This window comes from Nestor notabilis, unplaced genomic scaffold, assembly GCF_000696875.1.
Source record: "Nestor notabilis isolate BGI_N333 unplaced genomic scaffold, ASM69687v1 scaffold447, whole genome shotgun sequence".
Lineage (NCBI taxonomy): Eukaryota > Metazoa > Chordata > Aves > Psittaciformes > Psittacidae > Nestor > Nestor notabilis.
Genome location: NW_009934952.1, coordinates 28,047 through 52,666, shown reverse-complemented (window position 1 = coordinate 52,666; position 24,620 = coordinate 28,047). Strand labels below are relative to the sequence as shown.

The 24,620-nt window shown below is 37.7% G+C and overlaps 1 protein-coding gene across 1 annotated transcript in view; it reads right to left on the bottom strand.

The window, feature by feature from the left end:
- The window catches only part of PLD5 (phospholipase D family, member 5), a 101,226-nt gene that overhangs the window by 63,169 nt on the left and 13,437 nt on the right, over positions 1–24,620 (bottom strand). The window contains exon 2 of the mRNA XM_010017580.1: positions 7,570–7,738. Coding sequence (XP_010015882.1) covers positions 7,570–7,738 — 169 coding nt within the window. The remainder of the gene's footprint in view (positions 1–7,569; positions 7,739–24,620) is intronic.

Sequence of the window (24,620 nt, the reverse complement as noted above, 5' to 3'; positions counted from 1 at the left end):
CCACCCTTTGCCCTGTAATTGCCTGCACAGATCAACACTCTGAGATTTGCTGAGCCTTAAGCATCAAGCAGTCACAGAAAGTAGCTCTTCACCTGTCTACAGTACAGACCTATTATTTAATATTCACTTATTCTGAACAGGTGGCACAATAAGAATACCCAGCCTTCTAAAAACTGTATTTCCTCAAAATTACAGGGCAGCCAGGGACTGCAACAGAAACACAAAACTACTGTTTACACTTTACTTTTGTAATACATGCCTGCTTGTTGGCTCAAATACACAGCAGAGCTTCCTGCTCATCCCAGGGTTCATATAAACTTAGTAGTCAACAAGATACTTCCATAAGGAAAGCACTGGACAACAGCTAACAAAACAGGGAAAAAAAAAAAAAAAACCAAAAACCAAAAAAAATGCTTTGCATGAAGCTCCAAATGTTTCTTCTACTCAGATTCAGCATTTCTTGAGGTGTCTAGGTGGTTCCATATGTAAAAGAGACCCCCATGATTTAATTCACACACTCAAAAGCCCTTACTGAGTTGCTGTGCAAGTCAAGGAGTGGTTTTCCCTCACATTCCTCCTGAAGCTACAAGGATCCTTAATTCTCACATCAGTGATTGAGTTGGGCTTTTTTAAGAAGAGGAGCAGATGTTACCCAAGGTAAGTTACTCAGTATTCCCGAGTGCTTTACTCCATCTAAGAAGGTCTCTCCTGCAATTGCTACAGAATGGTACTGCTAGACTAACTGAATCAGGGAACAGCAACCACTGCACTGTTGTCTGCTGGGTTACCAACCCAAGCCTTGCCCCGTTCCCCAGCTCTCCAGGGGCCACAGCTCGTGACATGCCAAAGCTCAGGAAGCCTTTGGACCCACTTCTTCTAGGTCCAATGACTGGAGAAATCAGCAGTTTTAATTTTCATTAGTTATATCTTTGCAAAGATTGAGCAGGGAAAATCGAGTAAAAGGTTTGCATGACATAAATTAAATATATATGTATATGTAGAAACAGCTACCTGGAAAGTTTCTGTATGTTGATTTAATTTACGAGGTAGAAAGACACTTTTTGTTTGGGTTATTTGCAAAACCTGATTTTGACTAGAAGCATAGTAGAAAGCTCTAGCATACAAAAAATAAACTTGGAAAAGGCATTTGTAAGTTTATCATAGAATGGTTTGGGTTGGAAAGGACCTTAAGATCATCTAGTTCCAACCCCTCTGACATACGCAGGGATACCTCGCACTAAACCATGTTGCCCAAGGCTCTGTCCAACCTGGCCTTGAACACCACCAGGGATGGAGCATTCACAACTTCCTTGGGCAACCCATTCCAGTGCCTCACCACCCTCACTGTGAAGAACTTCTTCCTTAGATCTAATCTAAACTTCCCCTGTTTAAGTTTAAACCCATTCCCCCTTGTCCTACCACTACAGTCCCTAATGAAGAGTCCCTCCCCAGACTTCCTGTAGGCCTCCCTCAGATACTGGAAGGCTGCTATGAGGTCTCCACGCAGTCTTCTCTTCTCCAGGCTGAACAGCCCCAACTTTCTCCGCCTGTCTTCATACGGGAGGTGCTCCAGTCCTCTTATCATCCTGTGGGCCTCCTCTGGACTTGCTCCAACAGCTTCATGTCATTCTTATGTTGAGGACACGAGAACTGCACAAAATACTCCAAGTGAGGTCTCAAGAGAACAGAGCAGAGGGGCAGGATCACCTCCTTTGACCTGCTGGTCATGCTTCTTTTGATGCAGCCCAGGATACAGCTGGCTTTCTGGGCTGCAAGAACACGCTGAAGCTGGCTCATGTCAAGTTTCTCATCAACCACCACCCCCAAGTCCTTCTCCACAGGGCTGCTCTGAATCTCTTCTCTGCCCAACCTGTAGCTGTGCCTGGGGTTGCCCCGACCTAGGTTTGATGGAACGTGATTCACAATATCAATCAATACAAATTAATTTATTAACTGTTCTGCTAAGGAAATGCATGGAAAGTTAACATGTAAAGCTGATAAAATTAATTGCTTTAGGGGATGGCTCTTTAGGGGTTTTCCCCCATGGTAATTATTTTTGTTTATTGCCACTTCTAGCTGTACAAGATCTTGTTTATGTATGATTTACAACAGTTTTAATAATCAAGCCTGAAATTCCTGTAATAAGTGTAGTTTGGACCCAAAAGAACATGGCAGGATTTCCTGAGTTTAACCTGATCTTAGTATGCCCTGATGTGACCAGCACAGTGTCCTTGATGGACCATCTGGCTGTCTCTTACAGGCCATGTTGTCAGCTGAATAGCCCATCCTATGGGTGAATAGACCACTTAGAGTGCAACACTGCATTCCAATGAAGATACCTTCTCTGGAAAGAAATCTCTTTTCCCATCAGGGACACTACAAGCCATGCATTTATAATATCCTTTTTTGTCCAATTACGTTCATAAATGGCAAAACCTCAAATTGATAAAACATTTAAAGCAACTGTAAGTAGTGATGGTTAAGACTAGGAGTGCACTCACCACAAAAAGGTATTTTTATATAGATATACAAAAAACCCCATCTGGTGCCAGAGCTGTGAAGAATTCCCTCCATCTCATCTCTTTCTGCATCATCCTTCAGCAGGCATTTATACACTCATCACAGCTTAGTCTAGACATTCTAAACAACTATGAAAAATTCCCAACTCGCTTTTAAAAGCGTTTTACTGTAGTAAAATAAGGTACATTGTTGAAGAACCAGACCTTCTGCCCCATTAATATTAATTTGAAACTCAGTTTCTATACTTTCTGACATGTTTACTTGCAATTTTACTGTTTTCTTCTATGAGAAGGTAGAAAGACAGGACAGAGGGTCTGAAGAGTTTTGTCGCTGTTGTCAGCACATTTGAAATGCTTCTGTTGAATACAAACCCTCATGCTGCCATTCAGACAACATTCCCTTTGTGAGACAATACCAGGCTGCTGCGCAACTACGTGACAGCGATCAGAGTAATCTTTATATACCCAGCTTATGAGGACTGAGAAATAGCAACCCAGTGCTGTGAAACCGCAACATGCAACCTTATACCATACCTGCATTTTAACATACAGTACCACCAGAAATCTGCATAGCTTGATAAAATATTCCCTTATGATTTTTACTGGGCTTCTTCAAAAAGTCTGCTGAAAGTGACAAAACAGGACGTAAAAAGTATTTATCACATGAACAAACTGACATTCTCATTGTAGCTTTAAACTACCACACATCTGAAACATCAATCCCAGCTGTGCCTGCCACAGGCATCTGGTGAATTGAAGGAAAAAAAAAAGAAGTTATCATTATCAAAAGGTCCTGAAATTGCCCCCAAAGCAATTTCTTAGCAGTCACTGGACAGACTGATTCTAGCCTGGCTGATTTCCCTTGCATGCTGTTGTCTTTATCAGCATGCACTCCTCATTAGAAATATAATAAAGGAGATAGGAACACAAAAATGTACATATTGAAGTACTCTAAAATTGAATTATTGCACTCTTCAGTAACTTACATTCCTACACTTTAGACAATGCTTAGCTTTATCTATCCACAGAAATGAAACTGGTTACTTCTAGAATTTTCTTCAGGATTTATTCTATATAATTCTACTAATATTTTTAAAAGTTGTCGTATGATCAAGCCTTAGGTATCTCTATAAAACATAACTAAAAACACAGCATGCTGGCAGAAACCACTGGAGAAAACAAATCAAGAAATCCTAACCTTAACTTCTGCTATTTAATACAGAACAGAGAAACTCAAACACTCTCTCCTCAATTCTTCTAGCAAAACAGCTAATGAAAAGGGAGAGAATGTGCTTTCATTTAAAAAAAATTCTTTTTTTAAATTTCTTTTCTATACCTCAGCCTGTACCAGCTGCATTGAGGAAATGCCACCATCTGACGAGAGATGTTTATGTAAAGATGAGCTTACAGAAAAGAAAATACACTGTGATGTCTATAGCTGATTGTAGCCAATCTCTGCTGTAGCTGTTAGGTTTGGAGATGTGCTCTTTGTACTTATTTGCATTTTTAAATAATTTTCAATAATGGGTACACTTGAGCTCTGGCACTAACATTTGTTCTACCAAAGAAATCACTTCAGATCCTTAGGCAATGCATGTCTGAGTGACACACGACTCATCATCAGAGATTCATTTCAAAACCAGACAGCTGGCTTACATGAGACATATTGCCAGATGGAGAGGGAGACTTCTCCCATCAAGCCATTTGGGAGCAGCACAATAGGCAGGTAAACAAGGTCAAGAACCATTTATTTATTGTGTGATCACTGTAAAAATCAGATGCAGATCAAGACTTTGATCATCTCATGGTCATCCAAACAGCCATCCAGGGAGAACTGTGCCATACTCATGCCAATATCAATAAGTCACGATGGCATTAATTCTTATTTGTGAAACGTAAAATAAAATTTGTGAGTAAGAACTTGCTGGAACTATAAAAGGTCACTCTAAATTAAAGTTTATAAACATGAGATGAGCCAGAGGAAATTAATCGTGAAAAATCATGAAATTGACATTACCTTACATTCACTTCTCTCTTCACTGCAAATGATTGAAAAGCTATCCTCAGAAATTGTTTCCATTGTCCTCTGGTATCTCTAAACATCGGATTGCCACAAGAGTCACATGTTCACATGCTGCAAAAATCTCAAAGCCCCTACACAACAACTATCCTGCTGTCTGGAAAATGCACAGATGACAATGCAAAAATCACCAAAACACACGGTTTTCGTCTGGATGAGAAAAACAGGTGTAGAAAGCCTACTCAGTATTTTGCCAAATACTTGTTTACTTGACCGCCTAAGCTGTAGAAGCACACCAAACACTGTTTGCATTTGGAGACTAATTTTGCAAGACTCATGAACTCAGAGGGCCAAGCAGAGCAGTTGTGACCTGGACAATTCAGTCAGCAGTGACTGCTTATTTAGACTTATAACAATAAAACATGGACAGGCAACTGTTAAGGACACTAGGTAACACATCACAAACAAAAATGAATAAAAATACAGCTGGGACTTCTGCAATTTCGTATGTGCATGTTTGAATATATTTATATATGTCCAATATACATTTGGACAAAATGGATAATATGTATATGGATGACATATATGTATGTGTGGATATACAATTGCAGAATTTTCTGCTCTGTGTTTCCTCAATACATATATTGGACATGCATATACGTACATGTATGCATATCCATATGCATAAATATGTATAATGTATGTATATATATGCATGCACGCACATATATAACTACACAAACACATACAGAGAACATAGCTAAACCTCGTAACTAATTATGGAAAAGCAATCTAGCCTACTCAGCTTTTCTCCTTCAAAAATCCACGTCTGTTGAAGTGCTCTTGTAGACAACCTTGTTTTGCAATATGCCTTGAATATTCATAAAATGGAAATCACAAGTTACAGAGCAGGATGTGGGTCCATATGGAAAAACGGTTACGTGCTTAGTTTCTGATAAAACAAGCATCATTCAGGGAAAGGCTAGAACTTACTAAGCATCATACTACCTAGAAGTTTTGCATCTCACCCCCTTACCTTTCATAACGCTTCGGTTATTTTGGGGCAAATTTCCCCAAATTTAAATTGTAAAGACTTGAGAACATTCGACTTACACCTCAGAAAATGGCTAGATCACAATTATTGAAGGTCCTCTGAAATTTCGCTTTCATTTTCCAACTGAAGAAGCAGAAGTAACAAGTTTTCTCCATTGCCTTTCACAAACTAAGCCATGTACATTCTCCTGGGCAGCAGTTTCTTAGGAAGTGCTGTGACTTGGCAATTTCTTTAGCAATTAGACTGGCCAATAACAGTATAGTGTTTTAGCATGGACAGACAATCTTGACAGAAAGATCTATCAGCTGTTCAGCCCACACTGCTGTACAAATGAGGAAATGACTGGAATATTAATTGCCTTTAAACAGAAGTAATTACTCAGTTTTGTAGGACTACTAGCAGGCAGAAATAGATACTAGAATAGAATATTATGAAAAATGTTTCATTTTTCTGGCTTTAATTATGCATTTGAGGATGAAAGAGCAAATCCACTTCTTGCATGTCTCTTCTTCCTTTCCCTGCTCTAACATTCCACAGTATCTTAAGAGTTTTTACTTTGCATGAGAATGTGGAACAGTGTGAATAGATTTGATGCTTAACTACTGAAATCCCAATTTCCAGTTTCCTATTTTTGTCCTCTGATTGAGATTTGTTATGCTCTGCTGGTTTTGAAGCAAATGACATGTTGAATTTTTTTCAGACAAAACATTTTTAAAAGATTCATGCATACACCAATTCATGCACATCCTAAGAACATCTAAGGCACTATCTCTTTGAATTCATCTGCTTGAATGACAGTACATGGGTTTGAAGTTTCTTAATGCAATAAATTTAAATAAACCTTAGCTGCATAATTACATTGTGAAAAAACTCAATATTTTGATACTCAATAGATTTATTCACAAACTATATTCCAATATTTATAAGCGTTCTAAAAGGAAGGTTTGCACTACATTTTTTATTTGGCTCCTCACCTCAGATTTTCACTCTTTTAAATGGACATGCAGCAGATGTATTCTGAAGAAAAGTTAATGTATGACATTTAACTAGGCTATAGCCTCTTTCAAGAGAGGTAAAATCCAACTCATGACTTGAAAACATAGGCTATTTGCAGTAATACCTTTAGTTGCTCAGAATACCAGTCTTTGTCTATGATCTACCAGAACTAGAGAGGAAAGGGAAGAGTTTATATGATAGTATAATAGAGTTGATTCCTTACAGTTACCTGGCTGTCATTTTAACCCCATTTCATGTTAGCTGAGCAGCTTCTTTCAGAAAAGAATCCAGATGGTGGAAAAGAGGAGATACTCTCAGCCTATCAACTCTTTGGTAACTTAGTTTCACAAGTGATACTAAGTGGAAACCTGCCCTTACCATATTTCTAGAGGACTGATCTCAAGAATAGTCTTTGTTGGCATAACATCACTGTCTGTCTCATGCACGTCTGTTTCATTCACTATGATTTATGATTTTTTCTATTGCTCTTAATTGCAGAAGTCTTGAACACTGCTCCCTCACAAGATTCATTTTGGAAAGGTAAGAGAAATCATCTGATACTACATTGTTCTTTATACATGTACTTCTATCCATTTGGTTGCAGAATTAATCCACGTGCTTGCGCTTTTACTTTATCAGTGGTACCAAATAGAAAATAAATGTATACATTTATGGATATTCCCTAATTATGAATGTGTTAATATAGGTACAATTTTGCAGGGTTTTAAGATTACACAATGATATCCTTTCCTTAGATGTAAGCTATATCAATGTGTTGGATGCATTACCTAGTCCAAGCATATCGCCACTTTCAGAAACCTAGAGTATGGGCAGGAAAATCTCCAGAAGAAAATGTTTTTTCTTACACTACCAAAGCAAATAGGTCTGCTGCAGGGAAGGGCTGTAGTTCTAAAAAATTAATAGTGAAACAACAAGAACAGATTGTTAAAGTCCCACCCTTTTGTTAGGCTAGAACATACCTGGCATGCTGATGGATGACTGTGATTGAGGTCCCACTGGGAAGATACTATGTCAACAGACTTTTCAGCCATATTAAGCAAATTCATCCAGCCTTGGAAAAGAGACAAATGGGATGGTGCACTGTCTGAATAGTTGATACCTTCAGGAATATTTTCCACAAGAGCAACCCTGAGAATAGATAAGGAAAGAATAACCACTTAACAAAAGCACTTTTCTTCATTAAAAAGTTCCAAATTGTAAAGAATGTCAGGTTTTGGGCCTGTGGTTCAACATCTGCTCCCAGAGGCTCTCAGCAGTGTGCCACCCTGCAACTCATTCTGAAGCTGCTGAATGTCAATGTCATGCTCTGCACTTCCCAAAACAATTAAATGCAGAAATGACTTATTCTAATGCAGCAAAGCCAATTAAGCTTTTGAAGTTCTGCGAAATTAACTTAAATATGTAAAAACTTACTTCTAATAACACAGTTAGTGGGAATTAGTCCTTTAGATGAGGATGAGAAGAATGAAACAATCTCTTCTTGTGTTGCCACTCTCATCTTTTCATCTAATTTCTTCTCTCTAAGCAAAGTGGTGAGATGTATATTGCCTGGCATTCTCTTAGGTCTGCTTTTATAGTTGACATTTTGCTACATTGCAGTCTCTATATATGAATTCTCCCTTTCCAACTGCTCTAAGCTGCCTAATTTTTGTGCTTTTGTTTACCTGTGTAAGGCTCTAAGTGGGATTCAGTGTTTGTAAAGGAGAATTACGCCATTTTAATTTCCTGTTGTTTTGGAAGGCTCCTTGATCTTATTGTCTACATTATTAAAAAGCAAATCACATTACATACATTCACATGGATCCAAGAAGCTAAACAAACACTGTAGTAAACTGACAGTTAAAAATATGTTTCCTCTGCTTCAGGGAAATTATGTGTTTTGTGCAGTACACTGCCTCACTTCCAGGTTTCCCTAAATTGCATCAGGTAAAGCTCCTCTCTACATTCAATAGAGGAATCTTAAAAATAAACACAAGTCAAACAAGTTTCCCAATTCGGTCTTTAGGTAAACAGATGAAATTTTCAGCTTATGCAAATGGCACTTCTATAAGTGCTCCTAACATCTGCCACTTTTGCTGTAAATCATTCAAACCAGATTTAGGAAGGCTGTAGTAGGGATTTGAAGAATACTCGTTTTCATGTATCCAAGTACATTGAGTATTTCCAGTCTGTTTCTGTACTTATTAATAGCATTAATTATCAACTCCAATGATATGAATATAATTTTTAAACTTTTTTTTTAGTAAGTAATTAATACAAACCTCTAGTGTAAATGGGAATTGTACACTTTCCGACTGTTAGAAAACCAGATTAGTTCATCCTACAGGGTCACATGGAAACTTTTACGGCTTTTTCACAATATCAAGCATATTTCTGAAGTTAACCCATTAAAAGACTAAAGATTAGTACCCTGCAGCAGTGTAAAGAAAACCCAACAAGAACTGTAATAAAGTAAACCTGTGATAATTAAACTAGACCATGCACAACTCCTCCTTTCATTAAACATTCAAATAAGTTCTCTTACTCTCTAAAATCTGGCAACAGCATCTATATCACTAAGCTACAATTACTGATAGCATTCTCCGTAACATACTTTGAACATGGTATTCTAGTGATTAACATTAAACTTAACTGCATTGCAGTAACAAAGTGGTAAAAACAGCAAATTGATTGTAAAAGATTAAATACACGATTTCTTAATGTCTTCAAAGTATACTTCATTCTAGAACATTCTACCTACCTCATTTACAAACTTTTAAAATTAACTGGTGCCCTAAAAATTTAGAACTTATATTAGTCTATTAGCAATGCCATAGTTCTAAAAAGAATCTATTTTACTCTAACACTCAAGGTTTTAGACTTGTTTCTGCTTCATCTAATCCTGTTACAGAACTTCTGTTAGATCCCTTGAAAGCCTGGTTAGTTCTTTCTCAATAGTTAACATTACTAATAGCGCAGCCCTTAGCAATGTTCATGTTCCTAGAGATGTTTTATGAAGAGCTGTTGGATGGCCACCTTCAAAGAGCAAGAAATCAAAGCATAGAAGGTAAAGTTATCTTTACAAGGACATAAACCCTCCCACCCCCAACAATCCAGCAGCAAAGAAGAGAAATTAATCCATATCTTTCAGGCCTCTGCCATCCCCTACCCAGTCATGTATAGATACAGGAGAGAGTTACTTTGGATATTCTCCAAAGATATACTTCAGATCAGATGATTATTCAAAAAAGAATCTATCGAAAGTGGCTCTGGTTTATCTAGAATTTAAAAGCGCACATCACTGCCTTAACACAAGATTTGTTCGAAATTTCTCAGCATTAGAATACCACCTGACACACAGCGTTTTCTGGTTGAACCTATGGAAATGAATATACAGGAACCCACAAAAAAACTGATAGGACTGAATCTGTCATGGTCACTTCCAGTGGCTTCTACTGGTGTTTCCCATGTACTGAACTCCCGTCTCACTGGAAAGCATTAGCTTCACTTCCATTCTTCCTAACTCTGTCTTTGGCAAGTTGAAAGCTGACAAAAAAGTAACACAGTCTTCAGAAGGGCTGACAACCTGGAGATCATGTAGCACAATCCTCCTCGTCAAAGCAGGGTCAATAACAACAGATTGCTCAGGACACTCTCCCATCAGGTTCTGAATATCTCCAGTACCTCCAGGTCCAAGAAGATTAACATGTTGTATTTGAGATTAGGGCCCTAATCCAGCCAAACACATACATGCTTATTTCTGATATACTGACTTCAAGCTATTTCGGTCTGAAGTTGAGGAATATGCTCTATCTACATATTATAAACCCAGATTCCAGAAGTTGCTGGAAGCTATACCTAAAAGTGTAATGCAAGAAGAGCTGCAGATGTGCATCATTGCTCTATAGATACATTTGGGAACAGAAACCATGAAGATAAGTAGAAAAGTTAGGCTCTTATTCCTTACCACATGTTAAACCCATCTACTTATTCAAAGAAAGTAGAAAGGCAAATTTGCTGGGTAAAAGGAAATTCATCTCTCTGTTAAAAGGACTCTTGTCAGGGACAAGGTGCCACTTGGTAAGGAAATTTGTCCTGACTGTTGGGCTGAACTTGCTCCTCACTAGGAGATCAGCTCTTAACTTTTCAACCTGCATAGCACTCAGCAGGCTACAGTACCAGCACTAAATATGGAACGTGACACAGCTCCTGCCATTTTATAATTTGGGTTTGATTATCTTTGTTCTAATTGAATAATGTTAAAATTACATGAAATGCAATGGCAACAGCAACACATCTGGTGAAGAGTCTAGAGCACAAGTCTTATCTGGACGTGCCAAAAGAACTGGGGTTGTGTAACCCAGAGAAAAGGAGGCTAAGAGGAGACACCATCCCTCTCTACAATTACCTGAAAGGAGGTTGTAGTGAGGTGGGTGTTGGTCTCTTCTCCCAAGTAATAAGCGATAGGGCAAGAGGAAATAGCCACAGGTTGCACAAGGGGCAACCTGATATTTGATGTTAGGAAAAACTTCTTCTCCAAGAAGGTTGCCAAGCACTGGAACAGACTACCCATAGAAGTGGTTGAGTCACTATCCCTGGAGGTATTTAAAAGACGTTTAGATGTAATGCTTCAGGATATGTTTAACTGATGGGCTTAGCAGTGCTAGGTTAATAGTTAGACTTGATGATCTTACAGGTCTTTTGCAACCTAAATGATTCTATGATTCTATGTAATAGAAGCTAAATGCATTCCCATCAGTGCAATTGCTATTCAGAACAGATACTATCTGTTAATATATTTCGTAGACTTCTATTTAACCAAATAGTAAGTACTCTGTGTTCTTCGACATTTCATCTAGCAAGGGCACTAGTTAAAAATGTTGTTTTCATAGTTTAGAATTCCCTTTAATAATGAAATGATTCTGCCAAAACCCCCCAATATATTATTTCCCTACTCTTCAAAAACTCGGCATCAAGCTCAAATTTTTAAAAAAGTCAACCACAAGTTTCTAAACTAAGTGACTTTGCCTTCATAATCTTCCCTTTTCCTCTAGCACAATAGCAAAGTTCCTTTAACACAAAAGTAAAGTGCTTAGTCAATAAAAGTTTTGTTAAACCTTCTGTGCAAAAGTTTCAGTTTGCAAGCCCCAATTCCATCAATAAAAGCTAAATTTAGCTCTCATTTTTGTTCCAATGTAACCCACAAAGAGGTTTTTAAAATATAGCATGACAAAAATTTCCATGAGAGAAGGTCATTTACAGACCTTGAGGAGGATCAGGAATGGTGACATAATTTATTCTGCAAAAATGGCATATTAACAAAGGAAAACAGAACAAATGTAGCATGGTGATTAAAACAGACTCTTCTTATGCTCAAAATCATTAGCAGATAACCTTACACCTGCTGGACAAGATATCCTTCCCTTCCCCGATTTCCTGGTGTTCTATTCCATCTATTAATGCCAACATAGGCTAGCCCTTTGGTTATATAGCTGAATATTCTCAAACCTACCTCACACAGACTGAGAAACTTGAAAGTAACATTACGTGATTTCTGTGAAGCTATAGAGAGAGACAAGGGTCAGAGCTGAGATTCAAGCTCCTGTAAGCTAACAGAAATGTGGTAAGCAGTATAATGGTATTTAATGACCAACAAAGAATAGACCTTGACCTCAACAGTAAGACTCTTCTGAACTCAGCTACCTGACTTGCATTTAGCAATTCCAAGTAAATTGTGTCCCAGGCTAAGGATTCTTCATCTTTAAAAATTCTTTGGTCAGAAAGTGAGAAGGTTTTTTTCTGATATACCAGTTTTTTCCTCTGAAGGGAATAGAGATACTCTTAATTTAGCATATGGGTTAATTAAGAGTAGAAAGAGGAATAGGGCAGTGTAAGTAGGCAGAAGCTGTATGTCTGTCTCTTGAATAAACTTGGGGTTATTTGGATTATTGGCAAAAATTTATAGCTCTGTTGAGAAGTTTAGCTGTAACTATTACATAAGTATAAAAGAAAAGCTCTTATAGTTCAAACTTCACACCATATTAAAATGATAAGATGTAGAACATTAATGACTCCAGTTTGTCTCAATAGAGTCTCACACAGTAAAGAAAATCCAGGTCATATGTGTAATGGACTGGGAACTCAAGCTATACGCACTCAAAAGTACCTAGATTATTAGCATCTAACTGGAAGTATCACAAGCTCTGTAACAGTCCTCTAACACTGGTGAGACACATGTGTGTGCATTTGTACACATGCATGTGCCTGAGTGTACGCACACGACAGAAGCTCTTTGATGACATTTACTTGTCTGCTTTTTGAATTTTAGTAATGAAAACTTTGATCTCCAGAGACAAAATTTTGGGATGCTGAATGCCTGGTTTAAGACTATACTTTGAATGAGATCTGCAGTGAATGCAGATAAGTGCGGATTTATGGCATTAGATATATCTTTTTCTGCAGACATGCAGTATTAGGGTCCAGGTACAGAGTTTTACCTGAATATTTCTGAGTTAAGTGATAGAGCAGATTAGTGTGATGTTTAAACTGAAATGCTGCTCTTAGTAACTCCTGAAAAAAGGTTTTTTCAACAGGATTCCATGTGCTCAATGGTAAAACACTGCTATGAGCATATTAACACTCATTATTTTAAGAAATCAAACTGTGCTGGAATTTGAGATACACACAGCACCAGTCTGTGTTCTGAAGGAAGATTCTTCATCTCTTGATTGTCATTATATTCAGAATCTGGTAACCAGTCATGAGATATGAGGGCAAAAAGGTAAAAACCTGTTGTACATGAAGCCTAACAAGATGATCTAAAGCAGATTTCCTAACTTCCCAGTCCCTGGACATGTGAATTGCAATCTAATGGAATAAAAGGGGAGTGGTCTAACAGGGTTACTGGTGTGCATGTAAATGGGACTAATAGACTGCTGTGTTGGAGTATATAATAAAATAGACCTATGGCTAGAGTGTGCAGCAAAGCAGTGTTCCTTCTAGCTCTGCTGCCACAAGCAGAAGAGGCTCATACTGACCCCAGGCTTCTGCTCTTCTTCACAGCAGTGGGTCAGTGACTCCTCAGTTTCGCTGCTCACCTGGGCCAGTGTGGGTGCCACCAGGCACCCTGGCACAAGAAAGACCCACATCATTTTACATTACAAATGCAAGACACGCAGATAATTTGCTAAATAACATGTAGCTAGAGACGGTTAGGCCATCTTGCACCTACTGCAGTTTGACTGATTTCCTAACCACTCGCCTAAATTCTGTGAACGCCATCTGTGTCTGGACTCAGAAGACACAGGCCTCTTCAGCTAAGCGAGTGGCCTGATCCTATTTAACATACAACTGCAGGAGGTGGCTGTGGCACAAAAGCAGGAATAAACAGCCCTGCCAACTTCAAGTGCTCACTGAACTCCAGCTTTAAGCACTTCAGCTAATGCCCAAAATTAGAAGTTGCTTCTCAGCTTTTCCCTTCTATGGCTGCTTCTTCTTTGTACTTAGTCTCCTTTCAATTTTTCTTATCAGTCCACAGAAGTGATTGAAGTATGCTAACTATAAAGCAACACATATTTTAACTCCTCACCACTTAGGCCTTTTGATATTTTCCATAATCAACTTGGAGATCACTTTGTTACTGCTATTCCCACATAACTGTTTTTGTGCCCACTCATCGCAATGTATACAAGCCAAATATAGCATGCAGACATGCACAATGCATCCATCAAGCCTGGCAGATTTTATGTGCCAGATTTTTGGTTGGTACAACATAAAAAACTAAGGATTTCAACCAGCAGTTATGTCAGTGGAACAATATTGGTTTTTAGCAGTGGGAGATCAGACTCAGTTCTGTGGGCCTATAGAATAAACAACTAGAAGCACTCCCAGAATACCTTTTCTCTTTGGACTGCCCTGTGGAAAAAGATTATTCCCTCCCTCTTATACCATCATCTACAGAACCTGCCAACAATAAAATCTTACTGTTTCAACTTTCCTCAAGTGAGGAGCATGCAGTATTTGTATTGTAACATATCACAGGCACAGAAGTTTCAAAAGAAGGACCTACTATACAAAACCACAAGTCATCTAAGGTTTGAACCTGTGAATGATTTCTAATTAAATGTATTTTAGATGATGAAATGATATTTAGACAGTTGTGTCTCAGATGCAACTTTCAATTCTCAAAGGCAAAACTGCATCCAAAAGAGAGAAAGAATTGAGCAGATGTTTTACAATGTCACTTCAACCTACTGAGGACAATATACCCCCTTGTGCCAAAGCAAGTCTGAACCTTAGTCAGAAATTAAATCTAGCCTGCCATAACCATTTTAATACTGGAACTAAGAGAGCAGTCATATAATGTATTGAATGAAAAAGGAGCACAGACACGGGAAAGAAAGAAAGAAACAGCAAACATTAAAGATCTTCATTTGTTTGTAATGACATGACTGATTCTTGCTGTGGTTCACAAAAACATATAAAGTGCAACTGAGCATTGAGCCTTTAAGTAGCCTTATTGATTTTCTTAGGGCTTCTCATACACTTGATAAAGACTTCGGCATTTACTTGAATTATGCAGGTCAGTCCAGCTCAATACTGACCTTTTCCCTCCACTATTACATATCCAGACTCATACCAAAATAAGTCTTACCAACTGCCCCTTGCTCCATACAGAGAATGCTGAAATGAAGGTTGTTGATTTCTTTGTATAAAATTATTTAGCATCATTAAGAGTCAGTAACAAACGTCTCATAAACGAAGAAAAAAACCCTTAGAATGCAATCAAAAGGATCAGACAAAGTATGTGTAAAGACCCTTCTGGAATAAAAATAATGTGTGGGTTTGCTTCAGGTGCTCTGCTTCAAGTTTCTAGCTCTGTTATATTAAGTCTGAACCATAACAGCACATCTGTTGAAAAATATAACTGATTATTAAAGTCCAGTATAAAACTGAGCAGCCAAGCCATAGAACCAGAAATAAGCATAGCTACATTTAATAAAGGCAAGTGTAAAGACATAATAAAATAAAAATCTATATGGTAGAGCTCTTGTGCTCCTAGTTGTAATTTTGTAAATGAATTTGCCCCACTAAGAGAGAAGAACCTAATTTAATAGCAGAAATGAATAGTAGATTAACCAGAGAATTATGACTGGTTTGACAAGAAAATCAGCACACTATTCCAATGAAAATCCTGTGTTTTATAGTTCCAATTTTGCCATCTTCATCCATGAGAGTTAGTGCCTTATTCCACAAGGAAAGAATTACTTGCTAGAGGGAAGGGCTGCAGTGGTGACACTGACATCTGAATTTCCAAGACAGAATAAAGTTCATTTTAGGAAACACTCAAGTGTCCTATTTAATCACTTCAGGTGGAATCTTAAAAGAAGTGACAAGCACCAGATCATCAACATCTAAATCCAGGCTGCGTCAGCAGCTATTGAAGTCCCCCTATGTCGTCTATATACTAATCAGAACTAAACCACACAACTTTCATGCTAACCTAAATGTTCAGCACTTGGATGAATACATTTACTGTTCAATGTAATGCAGAACCAGGCCATTAGACATGCCAAAAAGACATTAGTTAAACCAAATATGCGCAGCAGTTGTCTGACTCTCCTCACCTTCCGATGGGAGTTGACATTTCAAAGTTCATAAGCAACAGAAGGGGCATCATACTCCACATTTCTAGATTCTTGCACTTGTTTGCTTGCTGTCAGAAATTTGACTTGCACCCTTTTTTAATGGGATAATTCCTACATCTTGATCAGAAAAATTTCTTAGGCTTCAGGTAAATCTTACTTCACTGAACAATCATTTGTTTGAAATACTCAAAAACTGTTCTCAAATGAAATACTAAGGCACTTTTACATGACAGAGAACAACAGTATCTGTATTCACTAATCATAATTCATTTCAGAGTACACTGTAGCTGAATTTCAGATACAAGAAGGCACAAGAATACAGAGGTCAAATGTTGCAATGCTCTGCCATTGGCTTTCATTACACACAACAAATAAAAGCCTTGGGGATACATGTGAAATCTATTCAGTGGACACAGACTAAGAGTGGAAATTGCCGTCCGTTCCTTACATATTTGGATTTTTTCTAAAACTCTTCTATTAGGCTTCTGTTAGGGTATGATGAGCCATGATAAGCAGCTCTAAAATTTAGCTGTGTCATGCCTCTATCATCATCGTGTCTAAAACATGCTACAATACTTTTCAGCACCTTATCACATGCCACAATAACTTCCACTCAGACTGAGATTTCACAATAGTGTTTAAAGAAAATGGAGGGAAAACAGCTTGCATTGTTTATTATTATTGAAAATACACACTGATGAAGAAGGATACCATATCAACGTTTGCATATGGCTGAAATGTATTTGGAGTCACAACAGCCATTTCAAGAGCTCACATCTACTCCGCCAAACATCAGGTAGCATAACAAATTTCTCCGATCAAAGCTTCCCTATGACTACCATAAGCTCATTCTCTATTTCCCTTATCTGCCATCATTTTCCTCCCTCATTTTTTTTCCCCAGGTGCTCAGACATTCATTACAGCTCATTGCGGAGCACTTTGTGATAGGGAACAGAGAATTTCTCTCACAGTTACCCTTCATTTTGATGATGTTTTATACAATGAAACTTGAACTTTGATCGTAAGTGCTCAAAATGCATCACTTTGAATGAACTGTTTATTCTTGGGGAATTTTCTTTCTTCTTGCTCTTGAAAAAAGAAATACTAGAAGAAGCCTTAGAACGAAGTCAGCACACTCCTTTTGTAGGGATCACTGACTCCTGTAATTTTTCCTGAGCATCCTCTGCATCAGAGCAGCTTGCTCCAACCATGAGCCATTTTCTCCCCAACTCCCACCCCCACCCCGCACCATCTTTTGCTCTATTTATTCTCTAATTTGGACTCTTCCATTTGTCTGGCTCCTCCTCCCTTTGCCTCCCCCTCCTTCTGTGTATTATACATCCTAGATGACCTCTTTTGCTTTTATTTTGCTCCTTCTAGTTAGTCTTCTACTTATTAAACCTCCTTCAAATGAATTCACTGCCAGAAAATACAGTATTGTTATAAAACCTGCAAGACACAGTGAATTCTGTCCTGTTCCTCACCCTAAGTGATTTGTCTAGGTAGACTGAAAGCTCTTCATTAGTGGGACTCCTCGTTACTCTAACAGTAGTGGCAAACACCGTGGGATCCATCTTTGGTAAATTCCTAGGAATTACTGCATTAGGAGGTAGCAGCATGGGCCTCTGAAAATCTCCATTGACCATATACAATATTCAGGGTCAATATTTTAATATACAATATTTTAAGCACTGCTGCCTGAAATCTCATCATTCAACTCTACACCAGAGGCATGAGGCAAGTTTAATCTGGCTTTCTGATTTGGGTGATGTTTTTTGTGTGCTTTTGTTTGGAGTTTTTTGTGTTTGCTTTAAGGGGGTTTATGGTTATCTTAGCACCTTCCCTATAACAAGAATCATAGAATCAAGAATCAACACCAATAACACTAAGATTTCTAATTATTATTTCTACTGATAATGCTTTAAAAGTCTGCTGCAGCTTACCTTTAGCTGCAGTAAATACAAAATCAGATATATTGATTTAAAAATGTGGTTACACTACTTACAAGCAGCTTACATGGTAACACAGTAAGCCCTGGACAGCATATAGGAACTTAAACAGAAGTTCCAAACTGAAATGGAAAAGGTTTCCTCGGTGATCAAGTCCCTGTCCTTGCTACTTTAAGCAACGTTTCATATGCTTCTATTCCTAAATTTTCCAGATAAGGAAAAGATAATAGAACAAGGAAGGGGTTTTATCACGACTTGTCATCCTGGAATATTTTTTATCTTGCTGCTGTCATAGGCAGAAATCTGCTTTACTTTATATCCTTTTACTTGCTCTATCCTTTATCCTCAGTAACCCAGATCCCATTTCTCTCTCCTGTGATATTTTTATGGATGACAATCATTTCCTTTCTTAGCTTTCACACTACACAGTCAAGTGCCTTTAATGTCTTCCTTATTAAATAGACTCTTCATTCCTAGAACCTCCTCCTACTCACTATTGAGTTTGACCTTCTTGATTATTGGTGGTCAGTTAAACATAGTATTCCAGATTAAAACTTGCCAGTGCCATTGAAAATGGCATTAATACTTCCTTTTTACATCTGGTTACATCTTGCCTCATGTAAATAGTATTACATTTATCTCTAAGCAATTCTGTCTTTTCTTATGACAGTTTCCGTAAGGAACTGCTTCTCTTATACCGTATAAAGATAGAAAATCTAGTTAAATTAGAGTTGGACTACTGCCTAGCAGTGAATAAAATCAAACTGTTAACCAGAATGGTACATATATCCTCATGAGAAACCAAAATATGTATTTAAGATCCATTATAACCTCACAAATTTGAGAAAGGGTTTTCCCATTCTCAGTCTGAGGAAAGGGCAGTTTGGGATCGCTTCTATTTTCTGCCTTCAGATTATATCTTTTCTTGTTCAAATTTAATTTTAATGACGGCTGTGGGAAAATGTATCTTTAGGAGGCTCTACAGTCAGCTATTTATTCATACATTTAAGTCAGAAAACTCACAAAACCAGACCTCTGCCATTCCCTGCTTCTGCAAGGCTGCTGTAATTTGTGAAGTTCAACGAGTAAAACAAAGTAAAGAGATACCAAGACTAAGCAAACAGGACAATTAAAAGCCAGATGATTGCTGGAATGTGTAGCAGACATTAGAAAAATCTTTTTACAACCCTTTACTGAAATGGTAAGCAACACATTCCAACAAAGCAGCATACAGTTGAAGTAGCCTTATTTCTCTCAAAGCTGCTTTAAAGGATGTTTTATTATTACTTTCAACTAATTCAAGAACATACTAACCACAGAACCTGAGAAGTGCTAAACTCCATGAAGTATGAAACATGACAATTGTTGTGAAGCAGAGAGGACAAAAAGGTGAAAATACAGCAAGTCTGAAAAGAGCAATTTTGAAGCATTAACCCAGTCCTCGATAAGAAATTGTATCATGATGACGATCTGCAGCAAAAAAACTTGAAGAAATTCTGCTGAAAGACCCAGAATTAGCCCTTAGCAAAGATGTTGGCAATCATCAAAATCACCTGTGTCATACTGAATCCTAGGGATGTCAGGCACCCCTCTGAGAAGCTGACATATAAAGCTCACATGATTATAAGGAAGAACACCACTGCAGAAGCAAACAAGGAGCTCCGGCTGGCATTCCAGCAAACAAAACAGCACACAGTATCATCAAATAACTCAGGTTGGAAGTCCCCTAACTGTTCTAATGAGTAAATTAAAACAAGAAAAAAAAGAAAAAAACAACAACCCACAAAACAACCCGCAAAAAACCCAACAACAAAAACCCAATACAGATGGGATGTGGAAAACTGACTACAGTGAATGATATATCTGGAAATGAATAATTAAATTATTATAGAACAAAAACAACTGTAAGACAGAAGGTAGATACATAAAACCTAAAGTAAAACTTATTTGGAAGATACTTCAATAGGAACACTAACTAGTAAAGCAAAAATATTCCCTAATGTACTCCAGTTGAGCAACTGTGCTTATAAAGGGGTATGGATATTTGCAGCCATAACTATCTACATAAAAATAGGTTCAAGGACAGAGAAACACAAAATATTCTATTATTCTAACTTATACAAAATGATTGGATATGAAGCCATCTTCTCTTGATCCAAAAGAAAGGGGGGTTGGAAATCGAAATTATTTCATTTTCGCATCTCCAGCATTTTCCAGACCTATACTTTCTCAGTTAACATAACTAACGATGAGTTTACTGGAGTTGCCTGCAGTACCCATACAGCTAAACTACCACTCATTTTCTTCTTATTCTGTCTGTAATACTTATCATAAACTATGTCCTATAACAACTTACGGGAAATAATTTACCCAGCCTTACTAAAAGAGTAAGGATTGACAGGTGTATATTGCTGAAATTTTATTTTCCCACTGCAGGATAGAAATATCTGATGCAAACTCAGCTATATTTTGAGATAAGAATTGCTTTGCTCCATAACAGTCTTCTCAGGAATTCCACCCACTCTAGCATAATTCTTCTGGTGGCCATTTAGAGATAAAATGAAAGGTTATTAAACCTAGCTTTCTTACAAGTTCAAGACTAAGTTCTTTAGGGTACAGATTGTATCACCTCATGTTTTTGTGAAACATCTAACATATCCTGCACAATAATATATTACAGGCTATAATCAAGACTATGTAAAAATAGATAGATGCAAGGACAGATAAAAACAGGCTACAACTGGATTAATATATTGGTTCTAACCCTTACTAGTAGAAACACCTGGCCCCTCAACAAATAACCTATGGTTCAGAGTAGATTCCTCCCACTTTATCAAACAATCTTTCAAAACCCCTCCTCTGGTCTACCATTACAGGAGGAGGAAGATGTTTTGAAAAGACGATACTGATCTGAACATTTCAGATCTCCTCTGTTCCCAACACCAGTAAAACCTCAGGGATTTGAAGGAGCAGAGGAGTTTGTTTCTGTGAACTGCTAATTTAGTTATAACTGATTATAAATGCTTTAAAAAATCTCTCCTGCAAGAATTCCCATGACCTATTTCTCTTTAATCAAACCATGCATATCAATGGAGATGATACGGCAGGAAAAAGTCTTCAAGAATGTCTCTTTCTCTTGGCTTCAGTGATTGTCATGAATAACATAATTAACTGATGAGCTGCACAGCATCTTGAAAACAAAGCCCCTGTAACTGATGCTCCAAAGACAGAAATGGGGATAAAGCTACAGAGAACAGTAGTGATAATGGGAGAGGGAAAGGCAGTAACAAAACATGTTTGTCTTGCCTATTTATCCACTGGCAAGCAAAGGTTTCTCACAAAATCCATCAGTTTCCTCTGACCCTCCCAGGTCCAAGCCAACCATACACTTCCATGGATCCCTATGTGTCCCTCACCTGGGTTTTTCAGTGCCTTCCCTTCCAAGCATTCCAGAAGGAAATAATTTTATTTTTTTTTTAATAAACAAATCATTGTAGGTAGAAGACATCAACTGTTTACCAAAAAACATCAGGGCCCCAACCCGGAACCCCTATACATAAAACACCTTCTTGTACAAACCCCGACTAGTTGAATTATTGGCTCCTTGAAATTTGTGCTTTCTATTGTGCTACAAAGAGCAACAAGAACATGAATGATCCAGCTTCATTAAAGAACACGACTAAGTTTCAGCAAAATATTGCTAAGCATTAGCAGAAATGTTTTGCTTCTACTTAGTAGCCATACACAAAATACTGTCATTTGTAATGAAAATTGCTTTCTCAGATGTTGTTTTCAAATGCACAGTAAGATTTCACCAGCTTGAAAAATGCTTTCTATTGCTCCAAAGTGGTTCTTTTCCACTGGAAATGGGACATGTTTTTTTAAAAAACACAGTGAATGTTTAATGAAATGGGATCATTTGTGTTACTGTTGCACTCCTTTTGCACCATACCAAAATACAGACTTCCAAGTGATCTTTATTACAAATACTTTGCATACGAAATACATTTTAGATTAAAATGACCTTCATGAGATAAATGTTCTTACTAAAAATCTTCTTTTTACTGTCATATTATATAAAAAATAAAAGCAGCTAAGTACTTAAAATGAGATAAGCTTGGAAAAAAGAAAAGTAGTAAATTTAGCATGGTAACTTTTCAAAGAATTGGAACACTTGGTTACATAGGGGTGTTAGAGTAATTTGGAAGTAATTTGTGAGGTAAACACGCTCTCCAAATGAGAGAGACAAAACCCATGAAAACAACTGGAAACTCGCAGCCTTGCAGCAGTATTTTCAACTTTCAACTCAGTAGTTACTTCACTAAATCTCATTCAAACATGGTAATTCCTGTTGCAGAGAGGTAGCAGTAAGTCTCCAACAGAGAGACTTAGAGACAAGAATTAAGCACCTACAGGGTGCAGATGGAGATGGGGCACCCCAACTCTTTGCTGGTCTGAACAGCAATCATGCCTGCAGCCACACTCCCCTCCTACACATGGCTCTCCATATAAAGGGCAGAGCTTTGAGAAGCATTTAAAGAAAGATGACAGCTTTATAACAAACAAACAAAATCCCTAACAGTAAAATTAAAAGGCCTAAGAAGGACATAAACAATGATGATTGTTTCACTTAGCAATGATAGAAAATCCAGTTACTCCACCTCCATGCTCTGCTCTTGTTGGTTGATTACTATGCTTTTCCACTTACATCCAATACAAATATGAGGACAGCATCACACCAAGCCAGAATGGGCTGAGCAGTGCCTTGCCACTAAAACTGTTAACTTGCAGCTGCTTAAACAACAGAAAAGAGCCTTCATGGATTTTAAAATAATAATAATAATTTTTAAAAGAGCCCTGCTCTAAATACAGTCCTCAGAAAATAAACAAAGATCCTGTCTTTATCTTTTTCTTTCCTGATGCAGAGATGGAAAATTTTTATTTACGCTACATCTCATGCAAGCCAGTATTGTGAACAAACAATCTCAAGGCTGACCAATGTGCATGCAAAGTGATGACCTTCTAGCATGCATTAGCTTCTTAAAACATTGGCACTGAACAATAGGAAAGTATATACAACATGCACTCATAAAACAAAAGTCATGGATAGGGGAGGTAGAAGTTTTGCTGCTACTTTTGACCTTGAACACAGACAAACATGCAATATTTCCTGGGGACTGAAGAACAATAACCAAAGGTTAGTTGTTTTTCCACTACACCTCCAGCTATCTTTTACTCCTAACCTGTCACTAAATGTCTAGGAATTGTCCCCCACACTCCAGCCGTTATTAGTAAAAGGCCAATCATCATTCTTGCCTTGCTAGATGGTCCATTAAGCTTGAAATAATATGTCAAACAAATGTGCCTTTTCATTGCCACATTCTTAGAAACAGCATGAGCACAATGAACTTGTACCATCTGAAACCTGGCAGAGGGGAAAAAAGTTACATACCATCAGTATGATGGATCGCTGGAAAGCAAAGGAGAGGGAGAGAAGATGCAATGAAGAACAGGCTGTTATGAAGACCACCTACTTCCAGTATGACATAAGCTAGCTTTAAATAAAAGGTACCATTTAGAAAATGGGCATTTATTCTTTGATCTTTACTACTGATTAAACGTCACATCCATGTACCTCCCAAAGAAATTAAAAGCAAACCTTTGTTGTCTGTGAATAAATTTATGAACTTGATTCAAAGCTGTTACTATCTTTAGTGGATTTTTCAAATAAACTCATCTTGGTTATAACTAGAAACATCAAAGTTGGAATTTGTGAGTTAAGACTTTAGACATGACAGTTCCATTTTATTTCCAGATGAAAGATATAACAAAAACAACTAAAATCTAAGTTTTCAGTAACGAGTCTACAACTAACTCGTTCTTAGAATTGCTGCACAGGGGTTAGTTACCTAATAGCATACTAGGTTAATATAGTTAGGGCTAGTGGAAAACTTAGAGAAATGTATTTTTGATTATAACATACAAACATTCCACAAATACATCAGGGCAATAATCAAGAATATATATATAAAAGTTTAATACCATAATACAGGTAACTAACCTTGAGTCCACTGATAACCCCTTTATCTTGCAGTATGGTTTCTCAGATACAGCTTGAGGATGAACAAGCTTAGTACAGCAACAGATTATCCAGCTGATGGGCCTTCGATGATTATCATAGGATTACACAAAAGCAAAGGCTGTGGTTGTGCTGAGATCTCGAAATGCGAACCTGCTCTTTTGTAATTTGTACACACCTTCAGGGTACATTTGTGCCAACGCTGCAGCCTCTCAAATGGTGTTAAATGTACCACTGAAATTTTTAGGTTTCATTCCTCTGTGAGAGGGTACGATTTCTGCTGCCTTCTTTATATGTTGCTCCTATTAATGGGGCTTTCACACATTGCACTGAACACTGCAGACAGCTCTGTATGA